The sequence below is a fragment of the Sinocyclocheilus anshuiensis genome, unplaced genomic scaffold, assembly GCF_001515605.1.
Source record: "Sinocyclocheilus anshuiensis isolate Anshui unplaced genomic scaffold, SAMN03320099.WGS_v1.1 scaffold582, whole genome shotgun sequence".
NCBI classification, from domain to species: domain Eukaryota; kingdom Metazoa; phylum Chordata; class Actinopteri; order Cypriniformes; family Cyprinidae; genus Sinocyclocheilus; species Sinocyclocheilus anshuiensis.
Window position 1 is genome coordinate 186,973 of NW_015547659.1, and position 10,963 is coordinate 197,935.

Genomic DNA, 10,963 nt, shown 5'->3' on the forward strand with positions numbered 1-10,963 from the left:
GTTTACTCTATGAAGCTTGTGTCTTCACAATCATACAGCTGGGAAAATAAAGAAGAAATGTGTCACACAATCCTCTAAAGGAAGGGGACAAAAAGACTTTTTGGCAGGAGGCAGGAGATGTTTGACTTGATGGGCTTTCTTTTAATAACAGCAACACTGGTGGCTATACAAACTTGCTATGCAAATGTATAATTGAAATTTCCTGACTGCATAATGAATTGAAAATTTTAAAAAAATTACATTTTACAATTACAAATGTGGAAGCAATAAGCTGTTTGTTATAAGTATGACAATAACTTTCTATTTAGTATAAAAAATTGAGTTCATTTGTTGAGCTTTTCAGAATCTTTATTTTTCTAGTTACCACTACACAGAGCATAATGTTAGAATAAGAAACAAAACCTGAAGAATATTTCTGAGATACTGAGTCTATAAGTTTAACAATAGCAGGGCAATATAAATGGAAAACAGCACCAGATAAGTCAAGAGTTGTAGTTTATCTGTTAGTTATCTCTCTCCTGAATGGTGAAACAAATAGAATACAGTATCTCTAGAGAATTCCACATATAAGACTGCAGCATCATCTGTTTTGTGAAAATATTTCTTGCCTTGACATGGTGAACCTTGTTCGGTAGTGGCAAGAAAATGAATTCTCATGCAGCAAAGGTTTGGGGGGAAAAGGGGTGAACACTTAAACTAAAGTGTTCACTATTCAAAATAGACAATTACGTATGCTATTTTTCTTTTCAACTGACGTTTTCTGTTGACTTTTGAAACATTTCATGCAAATCCAGGTTTGTAGTTATTAGTTAAAATCTTGTCGAAGCTTGCATTCAAAACCAAATCAATTTTTACTTATTTTCTGAATTTAGCTTCTTTTAAATGCTATGGAACTGTCCTCATATAGAGGACACCAAGCATGAGGGGGTTAATGCTTTGCCTTTTCATTTTTATTCAATCTCCTGGGCACAGCAGTTGAATTTTGTACTCTGTAGAGGACTTTTGTATTTTAGACATTTCTCTGAGACCACACACGTCACTGTTTTAAGTGGTGTGTCACAAAGAGGACATCCTGGGCTTTCAGAGATGCTAAATTTGGCCGTTTGTCCATGACAGCGCCCTTTGGTTTTAGAAATATCTGACAATATCAGAAATATCCCACAATCTTTAGAGGGATAGAGAGAGGGAGAGGAGGTATTGAGTGTTTTTCTTATAATTATATTGATTTTCAAATAAATATCTGGAAAATTTGAGAGAATTTTCAGTCAATACACACTTTTCTTTTATACAAAATACACAGTGTTGGGGGAAGTTACTTTTAAAAGTAATGCATTACAATATTGCGTTACTCCATAAAAAAGTAACTATGCAAAAATAAGCATCTTTTTTTTTATTTATTTTTTTTTATATCTTTGTCAAATTTTTATTAGGCCTATATCAGGATTATATCAGATATAGAAAAAAAGATAAAGATTGATTGTTTAATAGACATCATTTTCGCTTGTCTTTATTTTAATGTGCCACAATACTGTCTACAGAGAAAAATAAAATCTTAATAAACAAGGAATATATATATATATTTTTTTTTTATTTCTCTAATGTTTGGGGGGGAAACTAAATGCCAAAACATATAATTTTTTTTTACATGTTTTATTTGAGTTATAACTCGAAAGTGTTTCCAGTCGAATGATTCGTGACTTGGTTTGACCGAGTCACGAATCGCGAATCTGACAACACTACTGAATCAGTATTTGCTCAAATTCAGTCTAAAATATCTGGCTGTTGGAGCGAACGGTTCATCGTCTCACTGAAGTATCGACTACAGGTACATTTGCAGGTAGCCTACATTTACACCCATTTTACGACTTCATGCACGCGTCAACCTGATTTGTTTCTGGAAGTAATCGAATAGAATTGTTTTTTGTTACTGCGTTCGTCATTCTGTCGAATAATCAGATCAATTTGACTTCGCGCGCTGTCTAACGTTAGTTGTTAGTTTGCGGATTACATTTTACGGTCGACATGCAAAAGCCAAAAAAGTACTAAATAAACGTAATCTTCCCATAGCAATCTAAAAATGTCATTTAATTTGAATTTGCACATTAAATTAAAAAAATGAAATAAATTCAGCTGTTTTAGACGCTTGTCATGCAGGCAAGTGCTCATGTCGATTGAGATAACGAACTTGAATATCTGACTAAATGTTTGCAAAAATGACATTAGCCTTGATTACAGCCGGTAAAATTATATACTGGGCGTACTAAAGCATGTTTCTTGTGCGTCAATGCGCATATTTGGCAGAAATCTTGCACAGTGACCCATTAATTTATTGATTGTGTTGCCTAGTTTAGATTAACTCTTGCACATGTGCTAAGAAAGGTGCTGTGAGATTTACTTTTATGATTTAATGCTTTAAAGCTCTGCAGTGCTTTGACAATGTTATAGATGGACATGTCAAGAAAGCCTTCATTGATCTCTTTGCTTTGTTTTTGTCAGTTGCATTGAAGTGCAACAGAGGAAGAAATGGATCCAAAACGACCACCCTATCCTGGTCCCCCAGGGGTCACCCGCATACCATGGATGCAGTCAGCAGAAGATCAGGGTCAACCGCCAGACCAGCCCCCATTGGGACGGGCCAGAGGTCTCGTTCTGCCTAAAGATGAACCTCTTCTTGGACGAGGTAGAGCCTTAGGCGTACCTGGAGAAATGCCTGTGCAGTTTGGGAGAGGAATAACTCAGTCTCTAAGTGAGCTTCCGGTGGGCATTCCTAGAGGAGTGCGATTACCGATAGAAGAGGGAGGTTTTGGAAGAGCCCGAGGTTTTTTGCTGCCCACTCTGGATCCCACTGTTGGGATAGGGAGAGGGGCTGCCGTGGGACCAGTATCTATCCCAGACATCGGAAAATTAGAGGCACAGGAAAAGATGCCTGAGCTGCAAGCACAGGTGACTCCAATGGTTGCCAAGGTAAGTAGAAGACATGGTTAGGGCTGTGCGATTTGGGGAAAATAAATCAAATTGTGATTTTTTTTAAAATAAAAATTAGGATTCCAGTTTAAAATGTGATTTAGGGCTGCACAATTTGGCCAAAATGTTGTCATTATATATCAATATGGCTGTGAAATAATATTATTACTAGAAAATAAAAATATAAAAATTACTAAATAAAAAACAAAATAAGAAATATTACTGTTATAATATTTCACTGTAAAATATAAACACAGAATGTTAAAGAAAAATAATAATTTATATTATATTATAACTTGTATGGCTGTATTATTATTATTATTTTAATATTAAGCCAACTAACCTTTAAAGCAAACAAACTGCTGAATTTTTGTGCAGTATCATTAAGGGGATTCAGTCATTTCTGCAACACACACATTCAATCAGTCACACAGTTCTCTTCCTCACAGTTTGGAAATATATTCTTAAAGCTGTAAAACATAATAAATTGCAATTTATGCTATTTCTGTTATTATTATTGAAGACAGTTAATGGCTATATTACTCTATTCACAACATCTGTGAACCAAACTGCTCTGAGATGCTGCAAACACCAGCGGATAATTAGCTGCTCACGTAAAAGAACAGTGACATGCTTTAGTTTGAAACACACAGTGCATATATTTATTTAATTAAATTGCTGCCTTTATGATTTGATAATCACACTAAGCCATATATCACGATTTAGGTTTTATTTCAATTAATAGTTATTTCATAAAATGGTTCCAAATGAATATTTCATTCGGAACCATTTTATGAAATTTTACCAAATTTCAGGAAATAAGTGTTTATTGTTATACAAGTTCCAGATGAACACATTTGAATTAGCAATAGATTTATGCAATAAGTCTCAGGCTTGGCTTTCTTTTAGGTTGATGCTTCTGGGCCGGGGTCGTCGCTGGTGTCCATGTTCAGGGGCCTGGGCATTGAGCCAGGAAAGACATGGGACAGAGGAGCTACACTTCTTGGTATGAGAGAGAAAAAGTGAAAAACTTTATTTTTGCTTCATTGTGTATGTATATCTTTAAATGAATAGTTCACGAAAAAATTGAAGTCCAGTCATCATTTACTCACCCTCTTTTTGACATGACCAGTCACTCCAAACACCAAAAATGAGAGCTTGGCACCACATTTTTTCCCCCCTTTTTGTATATGTTTATTTCCCTTTATTCTTTATTATTGTTTTTTTTTTTATATATAATTATTTCTATTCAGCAAGGGTGCATTAAATTGGATCAAAAGTGACATTTATAATGCTGCAAAAGATTTATTTTCATATAAATGCTGTTCTTTTGAACTTTCTATTCACCAAGAAATCCTAAACAATGAATCACGGTTTCCACAAAAATTTTAAGCAGCACGATGGTTTTCAACATTGATGATGATATTAATAAGAAATGCTTTTTGAGCACCAAATCAGCATATTACAATGATTTGTGAATGATTATGAGATGGGAGTAAATTCAGCTTTGTCATCACAGGATTAAATTACATTTTAAAATATAGTTAAATAGAAAGGTTATTTTGTTATTTTACCAACCCCAAACTCAAACTTTAATCAAACTCATAGCTGTTTTATTATTCATGTCAGAACTAGGTTGATTGGAGTTGATAAATTGTGTTGATAAATTGATAAGGTTGATAAATTGTGTGCCATCATTCTTGTATCCTTGGCAACACCAACAAAGTTGAATAGTCACCACTTAGACGTGCAATTTACTGCTGAAGACAGCGGGAAGGTCAAGTAGCTAATAATGAAAACAAACTTAATCTGCAATGTAAATACAAATGATAAAAGTAAGCCCATTAATCTTGTATTTAAGAGCTTTTGTTGTGTAAGGACTTGAAATGTAGTGCTTGAAATAGTCCTTGGCATCTGAATCAGTGACCTTTCTGTGTCTTGAGGAACAACTCTTGAGGAACCTCTGATTTTTTCTGGGTGCACTTGACAGCAAACTGAAAAAAAAAAAATATATATATATATATATATTATTTTTTTATTTATTTATTTTTTTTTTCTCAACACAAACATGACATTTTAAGATAAGACTTTCAACCTTTTCCAGCACTATAACACTCTATGGCTCATTGTCACAGTGTTTCTTGTGTCCCTAATGCACTGGTTCTGGAATTAATCAACTGTCTTAACCAACATCTACCAATCAACAGCTGTTCCCATTTTATATATTTGATAGACTAAAACTCAAATTAAAACAGGCCGCCAAAAACAACACTAGTGATACTTCAGGTCTTCCTCTCTATAATTTGTATTCATATGATTTCTACAGTTCAGTTAATGAAGAAGCAGGTTGTCTAAGTCAGGGGTTTTCAACCTGTGGGGCGCGCCCCCACAGGGGGGCGTGAGCATCAGTTAATTCAGAGACGTTCTCTTGAGAATTTATGAATATGAGTTAACAAATCTTTAGCCTTCCACTAGGGGGCAATCTGACTCCCACTGCTAGTGTATACTCTGAAACCAGCATTTCTCTGTGAGTATGACTCTTGTTATTTGTCTGTACTGGATGTTATTTTTTCTGTCCTAATTCAGGACGGGGGGCAGCAAGCGATTTGGGGGCAGATGTACAGCCTAAGCCGACCATCACTGGGGCAGCCGCTCTGACTCCAGAAAGAGAAGAAGCTCGCTTAGAAGAATCCATCAGGTGATGTTTCTTGCTTGTTTTCTTAGTGCAGTTTCTTGGATTTGCTCATTTTCTCCATCTTTTATTTGTACATGGAAAACATTAAGTAATAATTCACCACAAAAATAAAAAAAGGTTCACTTTAATGCCATTCCAAATCTGTATGACTTACTTTGTTCTGTAAGATTGTAAGTGAATAACAACTCAAATCTGTGTCTGTTCTGCTTCACAAATGAAAAAGTCATAAGGTTTGGAATGACATGAGTGATAGTAAATGCTGACAGATTTTTTGGGTGAACTATGCCTTTAAAGGATGATTACTGAAATGCATCAAAATGCTGGTAGGTAGGGTTGTGACGGTGAGGAAATTTTCCCACCAGTTAATCGACGTGTGACAACACGGATAATACCGGTATCACCGTGGGGGCAGGGGCTTTCCCTCTTTTCCTGGCTTTCCTTCGCTTTTAAATAGCTTGTAAAAGCGGCGTGCGCATTTTACTTTCACTTTCAAATAGTGGCAATTCGGCGTAAAGCAATTGTTCGTTTGAATTTTCCCTCTTTTCCTCGCTTTCCTTCGCTTTTAAATAGCTTAAAAGCGCCGTGCGCATTTTACTTTCACTTTCGAATTGGTGGCAATTCGGCGTCAATTGCTTGAATGCAACAACAAAATACAATGTCAAACTCACTTTAGCCTATATATAAAACATAGAACTTTTATTAACAAAACGAATAAAAATACACCATGCTATAGGGCAGCCTATGCCTAATATAAAATAACAAATAACTTACATAAAGTTTAAATAGGTATACAAAACTGGAAATAAGTAAACATGTAGCCTATAATATATAACCAAATAAATAAGAACGTTGAACGTTTATTAGCAAAACGAATAAGAAAGCTTGGAGGCACGGCATACACCTTGATGTCAAATAAAATAAATAAATTACACAAAGTTTAAATAAAGTAAAAATCAGCAAACACTGTGGAACCAATTAAATAAGAAACGAATGTTTAAAAAAACTTCACCTTAATCACCTTAGATAAACGGCAAAAGTCAACAGGCTTTTCAAAATCCAAAATACTGCCAAACAGGCGCTTTTGCATTTCATTTCGAAACTAAATCATCCGCGATCGTCTTGTCTGTCTCACCCCACTCTTGTCAGTCAGCTCGACTCACTCTCCTCACTGGATAAATGATATCTGATCTATGATGCGACTGTTGTTCGGCACACTGCATTGAGCATCCGCGTTCAGTTTTTAATTGTAGTGTCTTCTCTTACTGAACTAAATTATTTTTATTACTATAAAAAATCAAAATGACAGTGGGGGTCGGTGCCGCGGTGGGCAAGTGTGCAGCTTAACAACGGTATCACCGTCAGCACCGTCTATCGCTGCTAGCGGTAAGACTGAAACCTTGTATAACGGGCACTTCTCCTGTGTATTGCCATCTTATGATAAATCCCTCACCTGTAAGTCAATTTGGATTAAAGCATCTGCCAAATGAATAAATGTAAATGTAATTTGAGTTTTGCTTTGTGTGCTTGCAGTTTCCTGGGCAGAGGATTTGTTGGTGTTGGCAGAGCAGCATTGCCTCATATGAGTGTAGGTCATGGACCGATTGGCTCATCAGGCCCCGTGTCTCCCATTGCTGCCCCACTCTCCCTGCCATCTGCTACCTCCATCTCTGAAGATGCCCCAGTTCCTCCAGGAACACCCCCTAAAGTTGAAGTGAAAATTGAGACCGTGAAGTATGAATTCTCTTTCTGTGATTTATTGTCCTGTCTGTAAACTTTGATCATTTTAAGTAGGGATGCACCGATACCAGGCCCGATACTGACCTCCTGTACTTGTACTCGTACTCGTTAAAATGCCCCGATACCAAACGCCGATACCACACGGCATGTGATAAGTGCCATATTCAGACAATGAAACACCAACAACAGTATTAACGCCTGTATAGCTGATGTGCGCGAGTTGTTAAGCAAAGCACGCTGAGTGGGTTGAGCGCGCGGCGGCGCAGATGTGCGAGCTTGTCGAGTGAATATACCTTTCTCACAGACATCACTGGAAAGTTTGTAGTTTGGTCAGATGCATCAAAAACAAGTAAGTAAAACAATGAACAAGTTACTAAACGGTAGGGAGAGAGAGAGAGAGAGCGCGCGCAATTCTGTTGTGTGATCTTTGATGTTCCCTCACGATAAATAAAAATGAAATTTTTATTTCATAAAAAATGAAAATAACAGAAGGATATACAGTGAAACCAAAAATTATTCAGATGTATACATCAAAATATCCTGAAAAAACTGTATCCCAGTTGCCTGCTGAAAATTCAGCTTTGCAGTCACAGGAATAAATTAGATTTTAAAATACATTAAACTACAAAGCAGTTATTTTAAATTATAATAATATTTGACAATATTACTGTGTTTACTGTAATTTTGAATAAATAAATGCTTCCTTGATTAACATAAGACTTACTGGCCCCCCACCTTTTGAACTGTAGTGTACATTATATACATTGTAGCATTGTTGAGTTATAACCCAATTCTGCCTAATTCGCAAATGATTTATTTCATTGGTGCTGTTCTTTAACGAATCAATCCAACAAGTTGGTAGAGACTAATGTTTCTTTTCTACAATGTGTTCCTACAGGGAGCCTCTGCAGAAAATGGGAACAAAAGGCAGTCCCGTATCCATCGGGTCAAACTACATCCCCATCCGTTGCAAAAATGAAGCTGTGTTTCAGTACCATGTTACTTTTACGTGAGTCTTTTTATCTGTACCGTATTTTTTTTTAAACAAGTTAACATCACAGTTACAAACACAAACTTCAGGCATTAACTTATACATTGTTCAAAGCTAATGCTATCTAGTATTGATTGTTCAAAAAGATCAGTAATGGCCAGCAAAGTATGAAGATAAATTGGTGCACCTCTTCATATGCATTTTTTTAATGAGAATATGATGTTTGCCTCTGCCTGTCGGAATAAAGTAGATGTTTAGTTCGTCTTATATAGTAAACAGTATTGATTGAATAATTATTATTAGCAGCATCTTTTTTTAGAGAAAACATGATTAATGGTATTAATGATCAGCTATTGAATTTCAGCCCGAACGTTGAGTCTCTCGGTATGCGTTTCGGTATGATGAAGGAACATCGGCCTACTACGGGAGAGGTGGTAGCTTTTGACGGATCCATCCTCTATCTGCCCAAACGTCTTGAAGAGGTTCGTGTGCATGTTAGATGTTGTTGTTTTTCACTTTAAACACACCTAATTACCCAAACTTACCTAGGCTTTGCTGTGTAACAGGTTGTTCATCTTAAAGCTGAGAGAAAAACCGACAATCAAGAGATCGACATCAAGATCCAGTTGACAAAGATTCTGCCACCCAGCTCTGATCTATGTATCCCATTTTACAACGTGGTCCTAAGGAGGTGTGTATTCTCTATGTATAATATATTGATTCTCAAGACACCACAGGTCAGATGTGTTTGTAATTTGTTCTTCCTGTTTTTCTCTTTCATGGCTTGAAATGTCCTCTGAGAGAAAACAAATGTGCTCTTTCATTAATGTATGACCTCACTAATGGTTTGAAATAAGAGTTTGATGTATTACGTAGACATAATGTAATGTTCACAATGCAAAGCTCCTTCCCTCATTCATCCAGCACGTTCATGGAAACTGAACTGCAAAAACAGGTGAGTCAGAAATAGTTTTGACATTAGAACCATGAGAAGAATCTTTTGCCTTGGATGAGAGTGTGAACTACGTTGTTACATCAAGGTGAGTCACTTATAACAGAAGTAATCTACAATACCGTTAAATAGTTTGGAGTTGGTAAGAATTTTTTCTTTGTTTTTGAAAAGAATTATCTTATGCTCACCAAGGCTGCATTTATTTGATCAAAAATACAGTCAAAAGTAATTTTGTGAAGTATTGCAATTTAAAATAACTATTTGCTATTTTAATATATTTTAACATTATTAATAATACAAATATTTTATGTATTTTAAGCTGAATTTTAAGTATCCATTACTTCAGTCTTCATTGCCATGTGATCCTTCAGAGATCATTCTAATCTGCTGATTTGGTTCTCAATAAACTTTTTATTAACTTATTATTATCAATGTTGAATACAGGTGTTTTTCAGGATTCTTTGATTAATAGAAATCTTTTTTTTTTTTTAAACGTCTCTTCTGTCACCTTTGATCAATTGAATGCATCCTTGCTGAAAAAAAGTATTAATTGATTTAAAGAGAAACATCTTACTGATCCTACACTTTTGAACGGTAGTGTATATCCGAATTCAGCAACACCATAATAATAAAGCAGCAAGTAATAATGCAGCTGTCCCTGTGAAACATTGCAAAGGGAACATACATAGACAAATCCATATAGATCCAAAAGTACTGCAGTATCCTGTGTTATTGTGAAAAGTTTCTGATAAAGTGTAGTGTCAGACAATTTGTAGTGCTGTTATAAGGGATGAAAACCATGCTGAAATGATTATACTAAATTTTAAAAAGTAGTAATTTTGAAAAAATATCATAGATATGCACCATTAAGTCTAAACTGATATTGAAAACCGAAATAAAGTTAAAAAACAAAACTTTGACTAACCCGGCCTCAGAGAGAATATAACATCTCTTTCAGTGTTTTCAGTAGGCATAATTCTTCCCTCTCTGTTACAGACAGATGCATAATTCTTCCCTCTCTTGTAAGACAAAAGCCTTAGCAGTCATATCACTCAGCGAATTCCCTCGTGTGATGTCCTGGAGTCTCAGTGTAACCCCTCTCCCCCGGGTCCTCTCCACCACACCTCGTTCTCGCTCCGAGTGGGTCTCCGGCGTGGCAGGCGGACGCACTAACAAGGAGGCTAAAGACTGCAGCCTCTAGCGTCAGTCGCTAGTGCGTCGCTTGAGATCAGGGGAATGAGGTTTACCTGCACAGCACTTACTCGCTGGCCTCCGTTACACTCACCCCCCTAAGCCTCACTCCCATCCGGGTCACGGCACCAATGTAACCCCTCTCTCTCGGGTCCTCACCGCCATATCTCGTTCTTGTTCCGAGTGGGTATCGAACCCGGGTCTACGGCATGGGAGGCAGACGCACTAACAAGGAGGCTAAAGACTGCAGCCTCTAGTGTCAGTCGCTAGTGCATCTCTTGAGATCAGGGGAGTGAGGTTTACCTGCACAGCACCTACTGTTGGCCTCCGTTACACTCACCCCCCTAATCCTCACTCCCATCCGGGTCACGGCACCAATGTAACCCCTCTCCCCCGGGTCCTCTCCACCACACCTCGTTCTCGCTCCGAGTGG

General features: G+C 36.8%; 1 protein-coding gene across 3 annotated transcripts in view; it reads left to right on the forward strand.

Moving 5' to 3' along the window:
• The first annotated feature begins 1,740 nt into the window (after nt 1-1,740).
• The window catches only part of LOC107702219 (piwi-like protein 2), a 31,475-nt gene continuing 22,252 nt past the window's right edge, over nt 1,741-10,963 (forward strand). For 2 of the 3 annotated variants that reach the window (XM_016504462.1, XM_016504465.1), the window contains exons 1-8: nt 1,741-1,825; nt 2,497-2,964; nt 3,874-3,970; nt 5,551-5,662; nt 7,190-7,390; nt 8,295-8,405; nt 8,752-8,869; nt 8,954-9,078. In XM_016504462.1, coding sequence (XP_016359948.1) covers nt 2,524-2,964; nt 3,874-3,970; nt 5,551-5,662; nt 7,190-7,390; nt 8,295-8,405; nt 8,752-8,869; nt 8,954-9,078 — 1,205 coding nt within the window. In that variant the 5' untranslated portion in view covers nt 1,741-1,825; nt 2,497-2,523. Of the gene's footprint in view, nt 1,838-2,496; nt 2,965-3,873; nt 3,971-5,550; nt 5,663-7,189; nt 7,391-8,294; nt 8,406-8,751; nt 8,870-8,953; nt 9,079-10,963 lie in introns of all 3 variants that reach the window. The other variant, XM_016504464.1, reaches the window with a different exon arrangement.